The sequence below is a fragment of the Hyla sarda genome, chromosome 4 (assembly GCF_029499605.1).
Source record: "Hyla sarda isolate aHylSar1 chromosome 4, aHylSar1.hap1, whole genome shotgun sequence".
NCBI lineage: Eukaryota > Metazoa > Chordata > Amphibia > Anura > Hylidae > Hyla > Hyla sarda.
Window position 1 is genome coordinate 121,303,479 of NC_079192.1, and position 23,580 is coordinate 121,327,058.

At 43.5% G+C, this 23,580-nt stretch overlaps 1 protein-coding gene across 8 annotated transcripts in view; it reads left to right on the plus strand.

Moving 5' to 3' along the window:
- WDR93 (WD repeat domain 93) overlaps positions 1 to 23,580 on the plus strand; it is a 63,213-nt gene that overhangs the window by 135 nt on the left and 39,498 nt on the right. For 5 of the 8 annotated variants that reach the window (XR_008892439.1, XR_008892440.1, XM_056571935.1 and 2 more), the window contains exons 1-8: positions 87 to 186; positions 10,444 to 10,720; positions 11,423 to 11,618; positions 11,727 to 11,791; positions 12,198 to 12,276; positions 15,642 to 15,757; positions 19,024 to 19,108; positions 21,497 to 21,680. Coding sequence is in view for 6 of the 8 variants with exons in the window: in XM_056571935.1 (XP_056427910.1) it covers positions 101 to 186; positions 10,444 to 10,720; positions 11,423 to 11,618; positions 11,727 to 11,791; positions 12,198 to 12,276; positions 15,642 to 15,757; positions 19,024 to 19,108; positions 21,497 to 21,680 (1,088 nt within the window). In the remaining 2 variants the exon portion in view is untranslated. The other 3 variants (XM_056571936.1, XM_056571938.1, XM_056571937.1) reach the window with 3 other exon arrangements.

Consider the following 23,580-nt stretch of genomic DNA (forward strand, 5'->3'; position numbering starts at 1 on the left):
CACTCTTAGTATCTATGACTAACTGAATACAAAACGATAAAAGAAAAGCAGAGCGTTTTTCTACTTCCGGATTCCCAGGCTCTTCCTGTTTAGGGTTACTATGGTGACGAGTAACAAAGTGCTGGTGCTGGGAGCCCTGACTGACCGAAGTTCGGAGGGTGAAGTACTGGTGTATCTAGGGCACAGGTAAAGAGCATAGGAGAATATACAGCTTCCTGAGACTACTCAGACTACTACTCCTCCTCTGTCAGGGCATGATGGGAATTGTAGTTTTGCATCAGCCACAGGTTGTGAAAAACTGCTGCACATATATTTAGTTATTCTCTAGCTTTAAAATTTATATTTTAACCCCATTTTCACCTTAAGGACTCAAAACAATCTTCGTTTTTTCCTCCTCATCCTCTAAAAATCATAACACGTAAAATGTTGCACCTACAGACCCATATAAGGGCTTGTTTTTTGCGTACTTTGTAGTAATATTACTTATTTTATAACATAATCTGCGGCAAACTAAAAACAATTATTTGTGGCGTGAAATGAAAAAAACAAAACACCATTTGCAACTTTTTAGGGCTTCCGTTTCTACGCAGTGCACTTTTCGGTAAAAATGACATATTGGCCCTCATTTACTATTCTAAACCCGACTTGTTTTGTCGGGTTTTTTTGGCGCATCTTTGTCTGCGCCATGTCGCAGACATCGTGGGCCAGTCTGCGACACGATGCAAAATTTTTTCCTGACGGACACGATGTGGATTCTCCCAAACTCGAAAAAGGGGCGTAACCCGACATTTCTGAGCTTTCCCACGTATTTATAAAGGTTTCCAACCTGAATTTGTTGAATTGTTGTGGATTTTTTCCCGACAACTCAGAGGAGTTGGAAACCAAAACCTACAAAACCCACGTGCGACAAACAGGATGCGACATAATAATAAATACCAGGGGAAAAAAGCAGTCGGGTAAGAAAGCAACATAGACTTACAACCCGATTTTCTAAGTAAATGAGGGCCATTATCTTTATTCTGTAGGTCCATACGGTTACAGGGATATCTCATATATATGTAGGTTTTATTTATTTTACTACTTTAAAAAAATTCTAACTACATGCACCAAAATTAGTATGTTTAAAATTGTCATGTTCTGACCCCTATAACTTTTTTCTTTTTCTCCTTATGGGGCTATATGACAGCTTATTATTTGCGTCGTGGTTTGTAGTTTTTATTGGTACCATTTTTGTTTTGATGGGACTTTTTGATCGCTTTTTATTAATATTTTTATGGTATATGAAGTGACCAATGGTATTTTTTTTACGTGTACGCCATCAAGCGTGCGGTTTAGCTAACCTTATATTTTAATAGTTCGGACATTTACACACGCGGCAGTATCACATATGATTTTTTTTATTACATTATTTTATTTTAAAAATAGGAAAAGGGGGTGATTAAAATTTTTATTAGGGGGGCTTATTCACATTTATTCTTTTATTTTATTTTATCACTTTGCAGTAGATCGCCGATCAGACAACGAGGAGGCAGGTGAGGACCATCCCGTCGTCCAGTAAGCTGGACATCGTGATTCTGTTGCGATAGTCCCGATCAGCTCCGCTGAGCTGTCGGGATAGTTTTACTTTCAGTTTAGACACTGCGATCAAAGAGTTAGTGCCGGGCATAGGCCCGATCGGTGGTGCCCGGCATTAGCCGTGGGTCCTGGCTGCCCGTAGCAACCGGGACCCAAAGGTTTTAACCCGTTATCCACTCGTGAGAATGGTTTAAACCCCGTTAGTGGGATCAGGGTGTACAGGTACGCCTGAGTCCTTAAGGACTCGGGACGGGGGGGTGGGGGGTTGGGTACCCTTATGCCCGGCATCCTTAAAGAGTATCTGTCACCAAACTAAACTTTTAATATATTGTTCTTTATGTAATTATAAGACACTTTTGCTATTTGCTGTTAAAATTCTCAACCTTTATATGTTTTTAATGCAATTGAAAAAACAGCCACTAGGTGGCTCTGTTCTGTTCCCTGCCGCAAGTCAAACAGTTAGTTTGGTCTCCTCCAGGCCTGGCAGACCAAACTCAGGAAGTGTGTGTGGGGCATGGTGAAGCACAGCTCTCACAGGCTTCAGTGATGTCACGCCTGCTGGGGAACGCCCACTCTCTCCTGCCGGGAGCTCACACAATGTGAGCAAGGTGAAATGTATGATACAGAGATTTTTAAAGCTTGGAATTTTTTTTAAAGGGGTATTTATACATCTTATCCAAAGGATAGGGGATAAGATGTATGATTGCAGGGGTCCAGCCACTTGGGACCTCCATAATCTCGGTGCAGCGCCAGCATTCTCTGCCGGGCGCTGCCTCCGAGACGGGGACGTGACGTGTTAGGAGTAGTTAGGGAATATAATCTGAGTTAGTTTAGAAAATATGGTTGGATGACAGGTACTCTTTAATTTAAATGAATAAAGAATCCAACTTCATCATTCCGCTTGGAAAAGTCTGCTATATGAAGTTAACATTGCGCTAAATGGGATTTTCACTGACCTATTCACAACAGAATTTCCACTGTGAAAATACTGCATTCCAAATTCTGACTAAAGAATGCTCATTACTTTTTCGGAATCCACTCGGAAATGCATAGCCGTCAATGGGGACGACTTGTCCATGCGGTTTTAGTGACGATATCAGTGGCCGCTGCGGCATGTGGAGTAACCGAGCAGAATTTTTCTGCTCAGAAGTGTGAAGCCTAATTAGGCTGTATTTGTGGGAGGGGCGTGAGGTATATAACGCACCACGCCCCGCATCCAGGTGCGTGTGTTGCGTTTGGCGGTTGTACTTGTGCACCGCTGTGAGCTCCCACGTCTTCCAAGCTGAAGCTGTTTCTACCATCTCGGAGAAGAAGCGCCATCTCGGTAGGCACGGGTTGTTAGTTTCAAGCAAGTTACAGCACGGTCCGTGTCCTTGCCGTGGACAGTTGTCATCAGGTCAGATCAGGTGGGTTGAATACCAGATAGGTAACAGGTCATCGGTAGTCATGAGGCTTAGGTTGCCAGGCTCGTTGTCACAAATCACACTGCTACATGTGTCACAATGATCAAGGATAGGCAGTAGTTGTTACCGATATCCTGGCTCGCCTTCCAGGGGAGATTACTGTAGATTTATTGTTACTGACACGTCTTCAGAGCAATCAATAAATCTTACATCGGACTACTGATACATCCTGACTCATCTTCAGGAGCAACCGCCTCAATACTGTTACTGACACGCCTTCGGAGCAGTATGAGTTCCGTCACAATCACGGTTATCGTCACGCTCAACATCTCGGCCCACAGCACACAAGCTCTCACATAGGCAGTCGGTCTTACCATTGACTCTGACACGTCTTCAGAGCCAGGGGCCTCTGCACAGGACCGCCGCCAGGTTCTGGGTCACGTCGTTTGTTACACATAGACCGTGGTTTTACCGCTATACCTGACACGTTCTTCAGGGGAAGCCACGGTTGCTATTGTTACCGACACGTCTTCGGAGCAATAGTCTTGTTACATGTTGCATCCTAATCCTTGTGACATGCGCACCGGCCCATAAACACACGGAGGCACAGGCCTCAACACCGTCACATAACCACACTCGGCTATGGCACCATACAACAATACCTGCACGCTTCCCCCTTCTTAAGAGCCATCAGGCTCAATTCACAGTTGTCTCTACGGGGCACCTGCCGTTCTAGCAAGTTTCCATGTTTTGGGGGTCAGGTTAAAATTACATGTCTTCTGTTGTCTTAGGTTTCGGTCATTGGACGTTTATTGGTTGTATCAGCTAGGGAGTGGCAGGTCAGTATTGTTATCAAAGGTGGCAGGGGCATCAGTAGGGTCGTTGTTTTCTCACAGTGTTCGCTTCTTTCTCCCCGGCACCCACTTGGACCGGACAGGTCAGAGTGTGGCAATATGTCTCACGGATCAGATATCGAAGATCCTTTATCGGTGCCAGATACCCCTGCCAGAAGCTCCGAACGCGGATTCACGTCCTCCAAGTACCGCTCATGGACTATACCGAAATTGATGGAGGAACTCCGTAGGAGGAACGTTCCTTTTCCGGCATCAGCCCGCAAATCTGAACTATTCAAGTTATTGATGGCTGACCCAGGGGCAGGGAGTAGTGGGGAAACAGGCCCAGGGCAGTCTTCATCAGCTACCCTTGACGAACTGCATACCATGATGACCTCCGTGATGTCATCAATTGCAGCGTTCAACTCCAGACTGGATTCACTGGAGCAGGGCAGTACCCGGGATCCGGCGATCCCCGACAGGGGGGCTACCCTTTCAACCCCTCAAGCCGCAGTGTCAGGTACGCACGAGGGAGCCCCCAAAATTGCCCCGGCTCATTTCGTGCCTGCCTCTATCCGCAAGGACATATTAGAGGGGAAAGACATAAACTTAGCATCATTGCTTATCACGTCTCAAGCTGTCAGTAGTACTAAAGAGCAAGGATGCCAGGCTAAGTCGCAAATTGACTTTCCAAGAATTCGTCCTGGCATTCAGTATGTACAGGGACATAATATGCTCGGCAAAGCCAGAACGTAGGGAGGAGCTGGATCTATACCTCTATCAAATCACGGAATTTTCATATAAGTACGGGGGAAGTCATTTCTACGACTACCACCGATCTTTCTCCGCCAAGGCGGCAGCAGCGCACAGCCAATTCGGTTACATGACCGACTGGAGCCTGGTGGACACAGTGCTGTTCTGCAAGCACTTCGCAGGCCTGAAATCACCGGCCTGTGCGACTTGCCAATCCATCTTCCATTCCACAGCCTGGTGCAGCAACCACCAGCCCGAGGCCAGCACTAGCAGAGGTGGCACGTCCGGGTCAGGCTCCAATCCGAAGGTCACTCCTACAGTTGACAAACTAGGGCGGCCGGTCCGATATTTAGGACGCAGTCAAATCTGCAACAATTACAATTTGACCACGTGTAATTACAACAATTGCAGATTGTTACATGTATGTTTCCTATGCTATAGGGCCCACCCAAGTACAATGTGCTCGATAAAAGGGCAAGCATGACTAGGCGGGGTCAGGATACAGGCTCTGGCACAAGTACTAATAGATCATCCCGACCAAAGCTGGGTCAAATGGTTGATCAATGGATTCACCCAGGGGTTCCACACTGGTCTAGTGGCTTTACCCCAGTGCACTTTCGAGTGCAAAAATTTGCATTCAGCTATACAGGAACCCAATGTAGTATCAGATCTGCTCAAGGTGGAGCTCGACCGGGGTTATATCATTGGGCCTTTTCTGCAACCCCCTTTTGAAAGTTGGCGGGTAAGCCCGGTGGGCGTAGTGACGGGCAAATTCAGTAATAAAAAAAGAATGATCTACGATTTGTCCGCGCCCCATTCTTCGGCAATTCCTAGCTTAAATTCACTGATTCCATCAAACGAGGTGTCGATGAAATACACGTCTGTCGATCAGGCCATCCAGCTGGTACTACACCTAGGTCCGGCAGCATGGTTGTCCAAGGCGGACATCACAGATGCCTTCAAATTACTACCGATACACCCCGATCTCTGGAAATGGCATGGCATTAAGTGGCAAGAAACATACTATTTCGCGACCAAACTAACATTCGGATCAAAGAGCAGCCCATGGCTTTTCGACCAACTCGCACAAGCATTACACTGGGCTTTAGTAAATACTAGGAACTGTCACCACGTTCTACACTACTTAGATGACTTCCTGCTTCTTGAACCTTCCACTTCTCACCCTGCGGATCTATCCAGCCTCTTACAGCTGTTTTCTCTTCTTGGTGTTCCAGTGTCCCCCAACAAGACGGAGGGCCCCACCACAAGGTTAACCTTCTTGGGTATTGTCCTAGACTCAGTTTCACTACAGACCAGCCTCCCTCCCGAGAAGCTAAACAGGATACAAGAAATGGTACACAAATTCACAGTCACCAGGGTCACCACAAAGGCAGAGCTCCAGAGCCTACTGGGCATGTTAGCCTTCGCCATGCGGATCATACCACAGGGCAGAGCTTTCACTTCCCGTCTACTTGCCTTACTTCCAACAGGTATTACCCAAGACAGTCCCATCTATCTCGACCCTCAGGCCATGGCCGACTTGGTGATGTGGGACAGTTACATCTCACAATGGAACGGGATCTCCATGTTCATCCCTGCCGTCTCGGATGATTCACCCAGAATCATCTCGGACGCATCAGCATCTGTTGGTTTCGCTGCAATATTTGGCAGTCACTGGTTGGCAGATCGCTGGCCAGTAGAGGTGCTATCCATAGCCAGCTTCCTCAAGACATCAGCACTTTTCGAAATTTACCCCATAGTAGCAGCGGCCCAGACATGGGGGCACAGTTGGACAGGACAGACGGTCCAGTTCTCCTGTGACAATGTGTCCACAGTCGAGATCATAAACAAAGGGAGATCTAAGTCACCTGAAATCATGAAATTTATGAGGAGATTGGTATGGCTTTCGCTGCAACATAAGTTCAATTTTGTCTGTAAACATGTGGCGGGTGTTGTGAATCTGGCAGCTGATGCCTTGTTTAGATCTAAAGTAGATGTTTTCTTCCAGGTGATGCCCGAAGCGGATCTCGCGGGTTATCCGGCACCATGTGCCACGTTAAGGATGGATTAGCTCATTATTCAAATGTCACGCTTAAACTTATAAAGAAATCTCTCGCTCCAAGCACCAAGAAGTCATACGACGCCGCTCTGTCTTCATACAAATATTTCCTCACCACATTCAACATTCCGTTTTCTTACGATACACAAACCATACTATCATACATTGGCTTCTGCCATTCAGCCCGCAATCTATCACCCTCCACTATCAAACAACATTTAGCCGGCATCCAACATTTCATCTCCCTCTCTCACCCTGACAAACCGTCCATCATGTCAGTACACACAATCAAGGCAGCACTCAAAGGGGCTCAGCTCAGCAGAACACCTGCCAGCCCAGGCCGCCTTCCCATTTCAGCAGAATTGTTCCGTTCCATGTCAGACCTTCTGGACAAGAGACCGTTTGGGTTCATGCTCAGTTTAGTTTTAAAAGCCGCAATTTACTTAGCCTTCTACGGTTTTCTCCGGCCAGGGGAATTCACGTGCAGGTCAGTACACTCACCAGCCTTGGCCATATCACAATTGACAAGGGTAGAGGGCCAGTTTGAGCTAAGCCTTAAGGTCACGAAGACGGCCAGGGGCGGGGCTATTATCAAATATTTTCCCTCAGAAAATCCCTGGTGCCCCGTGGCTGTACTATCAAGTCTAACGCAAGCTTTGGGAACAAAACCTGGCAATTCACCTTTGCTGCCATTCAATTCAGCCGCACTCACCACGTCACAGTTCTGTAACCATGTCCGTATCCTGATCAATACCCTGGGTCTGGAGGCAAATAAGTTTTCGGGCCATTCATTCCGCATTGGCGCAGCTTCCTCAGCTTCTGCACACAAGGTTCCACCTCACATCATTAGGAAGTTAGGGCGTTGGAGTTCAGGCTGCTTTGCCACATATATTCCAGATCCCCGAGTAGAGATGGCTGACGTGTTTAAACATTTGGCTCTTTAATTCAATAAACCACTTTTCTTATACCCTACTTAACTGTCTTTCATTTTTGCCCTCTTAAGGCTGATCCTCGGTCACGGTTTCCAGGCACAAGTTCAACCGTATATACATGAGTATTGGTATTTAATGTTTTATTACAGGTGAAGGCGAGTTCACTACATACAGGTAAGTCATTCTTACTCCTTCCCAGACCTTAGCACGCGGTTAGCACTGACCACAAGTGTGAAGCCTAATTAGGCTGTATTTGTGGGAGGGGCGTGAGGTATATAACGCACCACGCCCCGCATCCAGGTGCGTGTGTTGCGTTTGGCGAAACCCACCCTTTCCCCCCCCTCTCTTTTTCATAAATCCTTACATAGGGGATGCCCTCTTAAGGCTGATCCTCGGTCACGGTTTCCAGGCACAAATTCAACCGTATATACATGAGTATTGGTATTTAATGTTTTATTACAGGTGAAGGCGAGTTCACTACATACAGGTAAGTCATTCTTACTCCTTCCCAGACCTTAGCACGCGGTTAGCACTGACCACAACTTCTGTTGTGTGAACGGAAACAGAAACATACAATGTGTGATAAGAACCATTCGGCCCATCTGTTCTGCCCAATATTTTGAATATTCCCTGGCCCTATCTTACATGAAGGATAGCCTTATGCCTATCCCATGCATGCTTATATGGGCACTAAGGACATGCCAAAAGTTTTGTTTGGTGGGGGTCTGAGTGTTCAGGAGAACGAGCCGGGAGAAGTTTGTGCTCATTGGTCGGACCCCCTACTATCATCTGACACCTATCCTCTATCCTTAGGATAGGGGATACATTTTGCTATCCTGGATTTCCCCTTTAAAGGAGAACTACGGGATTGAAAATTGTATCCCCTATCCTAATGATAGATGATAAGTTTCAGATCGCGGGGGGTCTGACCGCTGGGGCCCCCCACGATCTCCCGTACGGGGCCGCGGCTCTCTGCATAGAGAACGCGTGTCGACCACCGCTCGAGGCGGCGGCTGACACGCGCCCTCCATACACTGCTATGAGAGAGCCGAAGCGCTGCCTTCGGCAATTTCCGGCTCTCCCATAGCAGTATATGGAGGGGGCCTGTCGGCCGCTGCTTCGTGCGGTGATCAACACGCCCTCTCTAACCAGAGAGCCGCAGCCCCATACGGGAGATCACATGGGTCCCCAGCGGTCGAACCCCCCGCGATCTGAAACTTATCCCCTATCCTTAGGATAGGAGATACATTTTTCAATCCCGTAGTTCTCCTTTAAGTGATAGGTACACTTTAAACTCCTTCACTGTATTTGCAGCTACCACTTCTACAGGAAGGCTTTTCCACGCATCCATTATTCTCTCAAAAGTTAATGGGTAGCAAAGTCTGCTGCAGAAAATCTGCAGCTAAAAAGCACATGTAAACATTATAAACTTATATGTGATTTTTGATCAAAAGATATTATGTGTGCCACCTGCAATTACCAACTTTGTGTCTGCCATTATGGGCCGTCCATAGAATACTGAGGACTTCTGTTTGGTAAGAAATAGAAGGGGACACATTCCAATCCTACAATAAATCCTATAATTCCAGTAAGAAAAAATATTAAGGGTCTATTGGTGTTACTTAGACCAATGTTTTTCAAGCAGTGTGCCTCCAGCTGTTGCAAAACCACCAACGTCCAGCATGGGAATTACATGGAAGGCTGGGACTTGTAGTTTTCCAACAGCTGGAGGCACACTGTTTGGAAAACACTGCTTTAGACCACTTGATTATCTTATCTTGCTCTCCACTTTTTAGTGGTTTGAAGTCTTACAAGGCAGAAGTCCCAGGTCTTTTGTAGGCCGTGAGCAACTCTCATATACTGTATGACAGGTGATATTCAGCCACACTGAAAAGTGAAAGATAAAAAGATCTACCCAAGTGATATGGCTTTTAGGCCAGTTTTACACTAATGTAATACAAATGTGTTTTTTTCTCCATATTACAGTTGCATGTCCCAGCCTGACTATGGCCATGTTCACACCTCAAAATTTCTTTGTGGAGTTCCGCATTGGAATTCTGCACGGAGATTCTGGAGCATCAGTTTCCCATTGAAATCAATAGAACAAATGTGTCAAACACAAAGAAAATGCAAAGCAATGAAGCCATTGTAAAGATGAACACAAATGGCTTTATTGTAAAAGCAGATTTGTTCTTTGGAACTGTATCGTACCGGTATGCAGCTGTATTATCCGGTGGAACCGAGAGGCCACTGACCAGATTTCTATATCCATTTCATGCCTACTAAGATGTATTGCGCTAAGTACAACATCATCTGGTAAGGAGCCATCCTTTGCCATGTTTCTGTGTTCCTCATCTCATATGGTCTATGCTAGGGGCGCACGCCTTTTGTCCTTTTTTTTTCTATTGAAATCTATGGGATTCTGCTGTGCTGTGCACATGGCAGAATTTCCGATTTCCGTGACAGCAGAAAGAATGAACCTGTTCATTCAAACCTAAGGGTTTGACAGCTGTCACTTTGGCTTATCAGACCTGCTGTCAGGCCAGGACTTGCAGCTGCAATACAAATGACAAAATGCATCGGTATCATGTTACTGTAAAACAGTGCTAGGGCCCGTTCACATTGTAGTTGTGCCCTGTTAAATGAAGCTCCGTCAGTCAGTCTGTTGGGAGAATGAGAGTTGTGCGAAGAAAAAAATACTGCATGTGCTATTTTTTTTTCTCTGCTCAACTCCGGTAAAATATCTGAACCCTGACAGACCTTATTCAAGTCAATGCTAATTGTCGGATCCATATAATTGTTTTATTATCTATATTTTTTCTTAGGTGTTTTTTTCAGCAGTTTTCAAGTTAATCTGGGCCTGCTTACAAATATCATTTACTGACTAGGGCTTGCACCATGCCAGTGTACATAAGAAAAGGACCTTTAGAAATACCTCCAGGATCTGAGAAAGACTGGGCCAATGAAGAACAAGAGGAAGATTATTTTCTGAAGGATCCAGACCAGTCACGAGACTGTCTACCACAGCCATACAAGATGATTGCCAAAGTAGTGGAGCTTCTCATTGACCAGACAGTGCAAGTGATCAACATACGGGAGCAAAAACGAGAAGCAGAGAAACTCACAGCAAAAATCCGTGTCCTGCAGCCAACTACTGAAATCCATGTAAGGGCACAGGAACATATATCAAAGTGTTAACAAGCTGTATTGGGATGGCTAATGTTTTCTATTATAACAATGTTTTTTTTCTGTGTACTACATGTGTCATTTGGCTATAAAGTATTTTGATGGGCCTGAGCAAATGGCTTATGGTGGATATTTCGGCTCCCACCTCCATTGCGCGATAGATGCGGGAGCCGAAATACAGAGCTTTTCGGCCTCTGCCTTGATATTCTCACCCACCTTGCGCTCACATGGGCAACGGGGGTCTCATAAATAATTTTTGAAGTGGACGGGCATATGGGAGCAGAGGGGAAGGTAGCTGGGAAGCTCTTTACATCTTCATCCGCCTCCATTGCGTTAGTGTTAAGTATTGAGGGGTACTAATTCTGTATTTGAACAAAAGCTGTTAGGGCATGATGGGAGTTGTAGTTTTGCAGTTTACTAGAATATGCCATACTTTTCATATTGGTTTTCCCAGGTACTGCAGGTGTGTCCCATCAGTTTTAAACCTGTATGTAACCCCTTTTCTAATGCAGTCACACCTGAATTTTAAGGATTTGAGAGTAGCTAGACTTTGGCTTTTATCTCAAATAGAACTGTTCTTTTTCTTGGACATGGGCTATGTTATTTACCGTATATAATATCCATTGAATGCCCTTTTATTCATTTACCAATAAACCGTGCATTTTCTTTGTGCATTTCTAGGTGTCCAAAAGAGTTCACAGTATGGCTGTTGGGGGCTCATATTTATTTGTGGGTCTTTCGGAGGGACTGGCAGTGTACAGCTTAACTGATCAGGACTGGATTTGTGGTTGGGATGCTAGTAAAGTAGAAGTCTGTAACCTCAACGTGTGCCAGGTGCAAAACCAAGTCTACTTCCTCAGCACAGTGGATGATATGGGTAAAGTAAAGTCACAGGAATATTACGTACATAATTTCCATTCATGTAGATGGATGATAATTGATAAATATGGATTACATCACATAATGTACTTCTCCCTTTACCTAGGTATTGCCCGCCTCTTTTGCTTCTCTGATGAAAACCTCAGTTTTATGAAATCCTTTAATGAGCCGGTAGGAATTGTTTTCTTTGTATAAAGAAGCTAAAAAGATAGAATGTTATAAGGGAGATCATCTGCCATAACTACGTAAATTCAGCAAGGAACTTCTTCACTGAATTTCCACAGTGGATTCGCTTATGTCCACATCAATCTGTCGTGTAAATAAGTCCGGTCCCATTGACGAATAGTACTTCTCTGGCAGATGCCGCCAGAAGATTGAACATCAGTCTTCTGGTGGAATCCAATTTCTTGTTGGAAGTTCCGCTACAGAACTTCCAACATGGGAAATAAGCAGCAGAATCCCATTGAAGTCAATGGGAGGCTGCTACATGTGGATTCCACATTTGAATTTTTTGTAGAAATTCCAAGCAGAATCTCCATAGTGTGAACGGGGCCTAAGCGTAATGCTTTCTTCACAGGAAGATATAAGTAAGAGGACCAACTGCATAGTCTTTCACCTGTCTCAAGGAGGGGATTATGCTGGCATTCTTTTAGAAGGTGAGTACTGTATAACAATTATCTGACAATCCTACATTTGTTACATGTTCTTTGCAATAAACTATTTCTGATCTATAGACACAACATAATATTAATCCACAGGAACCTAAAATGTGTATAAGCGTTTTCAAATTACTCTGTTCATCTAAAGGAAATATCTATCTAGAAAAGCATTTTTTATAGTTAAATTGCATCTAAAATAGAGTAGCCTTACACAGTGGCGTTGCTAAGGTTGGTGTCACCCGGTGCGATATAAAATGGTGTCACCCCATACCTACCCCCCCCCCAGTAAGTTTTTAGCCTGATGTGACAGGCGCCACTGATGTAGAGCAGTGTGAAAAATTCCAGTATAACAATCAAATATACCAATTGCCAAAGAATGGGAAAGCGCTAAAAAAGGTTTCACCAATTAAAACTACAGCTCCCAGTATGACCTAAGCAGTGGTGAGGTTATGCTGGGAGCAGGCCCGGTGCTGTCATAAGGCAAACCATGCGTCCGCTTGAGGGCGCATGGACTTGCAGCTGATGGGGGCGGAAAAATGAAGACTTTTTTTTATACTAAGACCCCCACCTGTGCGCCCCGCCGCCACACAGCAGAGGTCACTGCCACCACTCCACCCTCTCTGGTTTTATGGCTGCGGCCCACCGAGATTCCCGAAATGGAGCTTCGCTTGTGTAGGCAGAAATCCTTGCACCGGCCCTGGCTGGGAGTTGTAGTTTTACTCATCACAACTGCAGAACTTACAAGTGACTACAGCTCTGATGGGACATAATGAGGAAAATACACAATAATATCAGTGACTACAGGTGACTTCTCTATAGTCTTTCCTTATGCACCCTCATCATACATAAGGAGGATCATCCTCCTGCCAGTGGCACCCCCATCATCCAGGATGGTGGGGGTGCTACTGGCAGAAGGATGATCCTCCCAATGGATTATGAGGGTGCTACGGCCAGGATGAGGGGGGTGCTACATCTGCAGGAGCATCCTCCTGCCAGTAGCACTCCCATCATCCCGGAGGATGATCTGCTGATGGATGATGGGGGTGCAGCACCCCCATAATTCATCAGTAGCACCCTCATCATACATAAGGAGAATCATCCTCCTGCCAGAGGCACCCCCCATCATCCAAGAGGATGATCCTGCTGATGGATGATGGGGGTGCTACTCAGGAGGATGATCCTGCTGATGGATGATGGGGGTGCTACTCACAGGAGGATGATCCTGCTGATGGATGATGGGGGTGCTACTCACAAGAGGATGATCCTGCTGATGGATAATAGGGGTGCAGCACCCCCATCATTCATCAGTAGCACCCCCATCATACAAAAGGTGGATCATCCTCCTGGCAATGGCACCCCCCAGAGCCTCTCAGCACCCCCTTTCTCCCTGTTACATTAAAACATTAAATCAGTGTTTCCCAACCAGGGTGCTTCCAGCTGTTGCAAAACTACAACTCCCAGCATGCCCGGACAGCCAAAGGCTGTCTGGGCATGCTGGGAATAATCGTTTTGCAACAGCTGGAGGCACCCTGGTTGGGAAACACTGCATTAAATACACAGTTTTGCAGAGAGGTCTCACCAGTCTCTTGTCTTCACTTTCTCCTCTCCCCGGGCGGCTACAGGTCCAGGAATGTCCGGGGGTTGAGGAGGAATTTATCACCCATGAATCCTCAGAAGACGCGGAGCACATGAGGCAGGGACACGTCGGGGGAGGGAGCAGACGTGCGCACGGCACTTCTGTTCCCAGAAAGCATTGCAGGTCTTAAAGAGGCAGCTTCCTGGGCCTGGGGGATAGGATTGTGTCGGGGGCTGAAACTGGAGTGCGGCAGCCTGCAGGTCATGAAAGAAGCCTCTTCTGTCTGGGGATGCTGCAAATACCGGCTGAGTTGAGTGACGGTGTGCAGATGTGGGGGTGCTGCCGGCCCTGGTGTCACCCCTCCAGGCTGGTGTCACCCGGTGCACTCCGCACCCCCCGCACCCGGGTCGCAAAGCCACTGGCCTTACAAAAATGACTCCAATTACTAGATTTTTTAATTTTCATCAGCACCTATGGAGATTTACGTGTATAGACTAGCCATGTATAATCTATTTCTGCTGTTATATTGCAATTTTTCTGTTTCCTATTTCCTGCCAACCTACCAAATGTATTAGAAACTAAGGTTCTGGTGCAAGGGAATGGAACTGCAGGATCAGACTACACAGTTTGTTTGCAGTGTGTTACCTTGGAGACATTTAGGTTTGCATGAGAACTGTAGACACAAAACAATGGGCGATTTTGAAGGTGATTTTATTTTTTTTTTTAGATTACTTACACATGAATTAAAACAACAAAATAAAAGGTTTGCAAATGTGGACCTTATCTTTTTAGGGATTATCAGATGACTATTTTTAATGCTGCCAACTAAAACTAAACTGAACTAAAAAAATAAAACAATGTTCCCTCCCGCCATGATCCCCCAACCCCCCCGCTACCATTTGATGGTGTCTGGTCCCTCTGCTTGCCACTTCCTAGTTGGTCTTGTCACTGGGAAGTGCCTTTTCAGTCTGAAAGGGCACTTCCTTTTGTCCAAATCGAGACCGGGAAGTGCTGAGCAGTAAACTGGGCACTGTGAACAAAGGTGGCAGGGGATCTGGGTAGGTGAATACACATGGTTTTAATTTTTTTAGCCCAGCCTGGCCACATTTACTTATAAAATTTATTTCTTCGAAAAACTCCTTTTAAAGCGGAACTGTCACAGGAAAAAGGGGTGTAAATAAGCCCAAGCTAGATAGACCTAGTCATAATGATTTGGGGCATACTTTTTTTATTTTAATGCTCCTCTCCATGCAAATAAGCTTAAGTACCCAGGGGATGTTCCCTAGCACTGTAATAACCTAGGTACACCCAACCAATGTTCTTCTTATCTAGTGGCTACCAGTCAAATTGGGTAGGCGGATGCTAAGGTATCGGGAGGGGTAATAAAAAGCGCATTGAGTTGCTGCATATACCTGGTATTTTGTTGCATTGGGGAAGTCCCCAGGGCACATGAGCCTAATTTTGTATAATAACATCAAAAATATATATTTGGCTGATGAGGTGGACTATTAAAAAAGAAAAGGTAATCTCGGAATCTTGATGATTACACTATCTAGCTGTGTGCTTATCTACACCCCTATTTTCCTGCTGACCGTTTTCACTTTAAGAAACTAAGTAATCTAACACCCACATTGCCCATTGCTGCATTAATGCTTTTGCTTTCCACAGAGTTGGCATTAAATGGCCATATAACTTTTTCATGTTTTTAGACCACATGATACCCTTTGATAATAGGATACTCTTTGTATACTAATACTGCACTAAAATGTCAGCCTGTTTCCCCCAGGTGTGGGAGATACTTGTCTGGAAGTATTTAAGTTGCCCAAGGATATCTGGTTAAAGGAATTGGAATCTTCTCAAACAGCATTGCTGGCACCAAATACATCACCATCAGACTCCCAGGTCAGTGCATTTATATAACTAAAATGGTATTAGAAGTTTTAAAAGGGTTATCCCAGGCTCTAATGTATATCCATAAACCTCTGTACCTCCCTATCTTTAGAAATTATAGTCTTATGTGCTCAAATACACATACTAACTAGTATTTTATTTCTCTGGCTCATCCGTTCATTTACATTTTTAGTAAAGTGGGCAGTTCTACAATGCACCCCATAAGACTGCCATTTCACACTGGGAAGTTTTTTCCAGAAGTGCCTTGCTGCTTCTTCTGGATTTCCAGAAGAAGCACTTGCTAAGTGCGAAACGGAGCTTGTTGCCTTTTGTTCCCCCCCGCTCCTTCCCTCTCCCCTTTTTGTATCTGTAATAGTATTACATGTTGCAATAAAGCCAGAAGATGGACTATGGTGAGTGGCTGGCTTTTCTTTTCTTCACATGATAAACACTAAATATAAACATACCCCTACACAGTTACCCCCACCCCCCAATAAAAATGAAAAAGTCTGGTATGGCACTGTTTCCAAAACGGAGCCTCCAGCTGTTGTAAAACAACAACTCCCAGTATTGCCAGACAGCCATTGACTGTCCAGGCATGCTGGGAGTTTTGCAACACTGCCGTAGGGTAATTTTGGTAATTTTGTCCCTATGCAAATCCCTAACTAAGGCCTCAAATGCGCATGGCGCTTTCACACTTGAGCCCTGTTGTATTTCAAGGCAACAGTTTAGGGCCACATATGGGGTATTTCCGTACTCGGGAGCAATTGCGTTACTAATTTTTTTTCTCCTTTCACCCCTTATGAAAAGGTAAAGTTGGGGTCTACAACAGCATGTTATTGTAAAAAAATTTTTATTTTACACTAACATTCTGGTGTTGCCCCATACTTTTCATTTTCACAAGAGCTAAAAGGAAAAAAAGACCCCCCAATTTTTAACGCAATTTCTCCTGAGTACGGATATACCCCATATGTGGACGTAAAATTCTCTGCGGGCGCATTACAAGGCTCAGGAGTGAGAGAGTGCCAGGGGTGGCTGAGGTGATTTGCAGGTGATTTGCACAGGGGTGGCTGATCGTTACAGTGGTTCTGACATAAATGCCAAAAAAAGAAAAACACCCACATGTAAACCCATTTTGGAAAGTACATTCCTTGGAGGATGTAACAAGGGGTATAGAGCCTTAACACCCCACAGGTGTTTGAAGAATCTTCATTAAAGTTGGACGTGAAAATGAAAAATTTGTATTTTTTCACAAAAATGCTGGTGTTATCCCAAATTTTTCTTTTTCACAAGGGGTAATACAAAAAAAGACTCCCAAAAATTGTAACCCCATTTCTTCTGAGTATATAAATACCTAATATGTGGACGTAAAATGCTCTCCTGGTGCACTACAGGGAAGGAGCGTCATTGGGCTTTTGGAGAGAGAATTTGGCTGTAATTGAAGGCCATGTGGCCCCCACATGTGACCCCATTTTGGAAACTACACCCTTTTCCGAATGTAACAAGGGGTACAGTGAACATCTACGCACCACAAGTGTCTGACAGATTTTTTGAACAGTCGTCCGTGAAAATGGAAAATTTTATTTTTCATTTGCACAGCCCACCGTTCCAAAGATCTGTCAAACGCTAGTGGGGTGTAAATGCTCACTGCACCCCTTATTACATTCAGTGAGGGGTGTAGTTTCCGAAATAGGGTCACGTGGGGGGGGGGGGGGGGATGTCCACTGTTCTGGCACCATGGGGGCTTTGTAAACGCAAATGGCCCCCGACTTCCATTCCAAACAAATTCTCTCTCCAAAAGCCCATGGCGCTCCTTCTCTTCTGAGCATTGCAGAGCACTTGACGTAAATATATGGGGTATTTCCGTGGTTACAAATTTTTATGTGGTTACAAATTTTGGTGGGCATTTTCTTCTTTTACACCTTGTAAAAATGCTAAATTTGGGGGGAAAAATGCATTTACACATCCGACTTTAATGAAAAGTCATCAAACACCTGGGGGGGGGGAGGAGGCTCACTGTACCCCTTGTTACATGCCGTGAGTGGTGTAGTTGCCAAAATGGTATGCCATGTAGTTTTTTTTTGCTGTAAGGAACCATATGGGCTTCCTAAATGCGACATGCCCCCCGAAAACCATTTCAGCAAAATTTGCTTTCAAAAATCCAAATGTGGCTCCTTCTCTTCTGAGCATTGTGGTGCATCCGCAGAGCGCTTTACATCCACACATGGAGTATTTCCATACTCAGGAGAAATGGGGTTACAACTTTGGGGGGCATAACCCCCAAAATTCAAAAAATGGAACTACAAGAACATGTTAGTGAAAAAAAAAGGAGATTTTGAATTTTCGCTTTCACTTTGCTGCTATTCCTGTGAAACACCTAAAGGGTTAACACACTTTCTGAATGTCATTTTGAATACCTTGGGGGTGCAGTTTCTATAATGGGGTAATTTATGGGGTATTTCTAATATGAAGGCCCTTCAAATCCACTTCAAAACTGAACTGGTCCATGAAAAATTTCGATTTTGAAAATTTTGTGAAAAATTGGAAAATTGATGCTAAACTTTGAAGCCCTCTGATGTCTCCCAAAAGTAAAAACATGTCAACTTTATGATGCAAACATAAAGCAGACATATTGGATATGTGAATCAATATATAATTTATTTGTTATGTCTATTTTTCTTACAAGCAGAGAGCTCCAAAGTTAGAAAAATGCAAAATTTTCAAATTTTTCATGAAATTTTAGATTTTTTCTAGTATTGACGAAAATTTATGTTAAAGTAGAATATGTCACGAAAAAAACTGTCTCTGAATCAAATTCATAAGTAAAAGCATCTTAGAGTTATTAATGCTTAAAGTGACAGTGGTCAGATGTGCAAAAAATGCTTAATGGGCTTGGTCCTTAAGAGGTAAAAAAAAAAAAATAAGAAAAGGGCATGCTATGGTTTAAAAAAAAATACTGAAAACCTTTAAAACTGTTTAGTGTAGCGTGGTTGCACTGCAGCTGGGTGATGGGGGCATCAGTATTAGGGACTGGCTCTGCACAAAATAAGCATTTGGAAAAATAACATAACATGCTTGTCAAGTGTTCCATTCGCTAAGAATCATTGGCTTTCACACTTTAAAAGGTACGGTCAATGAAGCTTTCAGAGATGCTAAATGGTCCTCTATAATTGTTTACAAGCCTGTGATGTGGGTTTGATTTTGTACAGCTCAGTTACTGATTTGTAGCTAAATTCAGTTTATCTTAACTCTGACAAGACATTTATTGTACATTACAGTCAGCTAGTACGCCTGTTATCACCGACCCAAAGATCACACAACCAGTACTTGTAATGAAGATTAGGCCACCTAAACCACTTACAGGTAACATTTGTGATCTTTGTTGGATGTGCAATAACTTCCTATCAGCGATATTTACCTTGGGAATGCTTCTTTATATATTAACACTCGCTTTTGTTTGGAATGCTTCCATTGTTTTAAAGTTTCATTGTCATTTAAAAAACTTTTGACATGCTTTAGAGACGTCAAAAGATGTGATCCCCCCACCAACCGCTAGAACGTACAGGAAGAAACAATTAGTTAAGCGCTTGTTCTTCCTGCTGTCTCCTCACTGCAGAAGAGGTACATCTCCCCGCTCTTTCTAGCGATTGGTAGAAGTCTTGGCACCTAGACCCTGTCATTTTTAAATGACAGTAAAGAAAGTTTTTGCCTCAATAGGACAAACAGATTCCACATTTCATACTGTCAGCATTTTCCGACTAGTTTGGTTTGTAGTCTGTTACTAAGAAACTAAAGAAAGTTTTCCTTTAAAATAATCATCTCTGTATAAAGTGAGATGATTTACCCTAGCCAACATAAAAAAGCCATGATACATTATTTTTTTGCCATATGATTGGCTTTAACTGCTTAAGGACAATAGACAAATATTTATGTCCATTGCCCGCTCCTGTTATATGAAGCTTCATACCCGGTGGGACCCGATTGCTATCAGCAACCAGGACCAGCGGCTAATGCCAGAGATTGCCGATCAGGCTGATGTCTGGTATTGTTCCTTGAGATGCCGCGATCAAAGTTGATTGCGGCATCTAAAACGGGAGAAAAGTCATCACGACTAGCTCAGCAGGATGTTCGGGACCACCCTGGTGAAATCGCGGTGTCCCAGGTAAGGAAGGGCCCTTACCTTAGCAGGCTGGAGGCTGGAGCAGTCGAGCACTGATAACAATGATCAATGCTATGCTATGGCATAGCATTGTTCAGTGTATGCAATCTAAGGATTGCATGTAATAGTCCCCTATGGGGACAAAAAATTTGTGTGTGTATATATATATATATATATATATATATATATATAAGTGATTTAACCCCTTCCCTAATAAAAGTTTGAATTACACCCCTTTTTCCATTTAAGCCTTTTAATTAAACTGCATGGTCAATGGCGTACACATAAAAAAAAAATTCAAAAGTCCAAAATTGTGTATTTTTGGTCACTTTGTATACCCTAAAAAATTTATAAAAAGTGATCAAAAAGTCCCATCAAAACAAAAATAGTAACAATAAAAACTTGAGATCACGGCACAAAAAATTAGCCCTCATATAGCCCCATATACAGAAAAATAAAAAAGTTATAGGAGTCAGTAGAGGACATTTTTAAACATGCAAATATTTTGTACAAAATGGTTATAATTTTTTAAAAGAAGTAAAACAAAATAAAACCTATTTAAGTTGGGTATCATTTTAATTATATGGACCTACAGAATAAAAATAATAAAAGTGCACTGTGTAGAATCTTAAGCCCCAAAACTTACAAAATGGCATTTTTTTTTTCAATTTTGCCCAATAAAGATTTTTTTGGGGGGTTTCACCATATGGTTTCACCATAGATTTTGTTATTCCTAAGTACTATTGGTGGCGCAAAAAACATGCCCTTATATTGGTCTGTAGGTGAAAAATTTTAAGCGTTATGATTTTAAGAAGGGGAGGTGGAAAATACGAGCTAAAATTGAAAAAACAAACAAAAAAACTGTGGGGCTTAAAGAGTTAAAGCAGTATATGAGAAGACAGGTGGGCTCCTCCCATGAAGAACTTCAGGAAGCTTGATACAAAATAATAATTTTGCATGCGAACATCCTGAAAACAAGAGTCCTGAGAACCATTGGGGTATAGTGACCTAGGGTATGATCTTTAGCCACCTTAAACAGTTGTAACAACAATGGCCCTCATTTACTATTGCAAACCCGACATGTTTTGTCGGGTTGTGCGCCAGTTTCGGATGCATTGCGCCTGAAATTCTGTCTGCGCTAGAATATGCGCCTGAAATTCTGTCTGCACCTGAATTTGCGCCTGAATTGTCACCTGAATTGAAAAAAACCCAACTAACTCTCCATTTTGCTAAGAAAACCCGAAAAGGGGCGTGGTCGTCGGGAAAAGGGGCCTGGTCACATAAAAGGGGCGTGTTCCCGACATTTTCACAAAATCCCAACATATTTACTAAAGTTTCCACAGAAAATGTGGTGGATTTCAGCTGAGGAAAACCCTACAGATCAGAACATGTGTAAAAAAAGCAAAGTATAGGGAAAGTGGAAACTGTAGGGAAACCTTAGTAAATACAGTGGAAAATAAATTGTAGGGCATTAAAACCCACAAAGAAACCTACACAACACTCTTAGTAAATAAGGGCCAATATCTGTTATTTTATGTAAAGTTTTAATTTTCTGCTAAGAATTCATTTTTATTCACCTTTTTGTCCCTTAGGAAGTTTCTTTAGAAGTGTACAGGAGGCTGTGCAGAAGAATGAAGACAGCAATGTGCTTGGCACCGGGCAGAATCACTTGCACACTTCTCATCAGTGGGATCAACAAGATTCAGTATTTATGCGAGTGTATGAAAAGTATCTGAGCTTAGATTTACCAAGCACAGAAGAAGTAAGGATGTCAAGGTAAACCAATAGGCAGACAAAAGAATACCTTTATATACGCCCCACACCAGTGTTTTAAAACCACGTGGTTATCGGGTTCCCTATTTTTGACTATGCTTCTAGTACAATAGATGTCATAACACTACAAAAAAATTATATTCTGGTCAGAAATGTAGTGGCAGCTCATATCAAGCTAGGATGCACACCACCTATACTCTAGCTCTTGATAATCCAGGATCATATGATAGGCACTGGGCAACATGTCCTTTCTGTCAAACTAGATTGGGAGCTGATGTATTGTCACTGATGATATCTGTCCATTTATTTTTTTAATTTTTTTATTTGTTATTTTATATTAAATTATTAATAATGATTTAGTAAGTTGGAGAGAAGAAAATCTACCTATTGATAGATATGTTAGATAGACTGTTTCAAGAGACAGAAATGCTCAAAAAAGTAAAGCTTGGCTCTTGTAGAAGTTAATACATGAAGACTCCCTGTGTGATCAAAGATTTTATTAAAGGAAAACTGTCAGATATTTTCTCCCGCACTATTCACACTACTGTTGGATAGTGCGGGAGATGCTGATTAAAACAAGCCCTACCTTACCCGGATCCTCCCGGCCGTTCGCCCGCAATTGTACTTTTATTCTATGTGTATATCTTGCTGTAACTGGCACGGGCGGGGCTTCTGCAGGTTAACTGGCACTGACATCAGCGCCGCTTATGAATATTCATCCCCCCTCCCTCCAGTGAGGAGCGGCAAAAATAGGAGCTGGAGGGAGGGGGATGAATATTCATAAGCGTCGCTGAAGTCAGTGCCAGTTAGCTGCAGGAGCCCCGCCCGTGCCAGTTATATCAAGATGTACACATAGAATAAAACTACAATTGCGCATGAACGAGCGGGCGGATCCGGGTAAGGTAGGGCTCGTTTTAATCAGCGTCTCCCGCACTATCCATCAGTAGTGTGGATAGTGTGGGAGAAAATATCTGACAGTTTTCCTTGAAAATTTTTTTTCTCTGGCATTTTTGGGTGATTGGTTGTAGATTTCAGAGATTTCAGTGTTCTTTTCTTGTGCATATTTAAAAAGATTCTACCCATTTAAGTAAATCAAATCAACAGTCCAAAGGGGAGGCCAGCAATAATAACCCGTCCTGTGTTGTACAAGCGACTAGCCAGCTTGCCAGGCTGGAACAGCAATATACTGTACATCCAGAAAGCAAAGTCACAGCACAACTCCAGGGATCTTGTCTTTCCAATCAGGACTGAAATTTTATAGCACTTGTATGTTAAATGGTGCAATAAAATTTCAGCCCTGATTTGAAAAACTGGATCCCTGGAGTTGTGCTGTGATTTTGCTTTCTGGATCCATTGTAGTAGATAGATATTAGCTAGTAGCAATACACTGGCTTTTCACCTGTTCCCCAAGAGTTCTGTTGCACAGACAATGCAGCCATGTAATGTTATATAATTCTGCTCTGTTGCTTGTGTACAGACATATATCTGCTTATAATATTCATGCATGTTCCATTGGGGGACAAAGAAGACCGTGGGTAGAGGCTGGTACCACTGGGAGGTGACACTAAACAAGAAAGTGTTAGTTACTTCTGCACAGGCTATACCCCTCCTGCAGACAGTGTGCTAATCCATTTTAGAGTCCATAAGAGGCAGACCTCTCATGCTCTGCTACATTTTTTATTTTAGGTTTATTTTTTTATATTCTCTTTTAGGTGGTGATTGAGGTTTATTCTCTCAACCTTTTCAGGGGGATCGTCAGTATGGGCTGCTATATAGATATAATCTCCCTGAGGGTGCTAGGAACAGGAAACCAGGCAGCATGCTGCCATACTTTCCTTCCTACGTTGGTCACCCGCCCTCGTTTTACTGCTGCTGTAGCCTGGAGCGCCGATACTGCACTCAA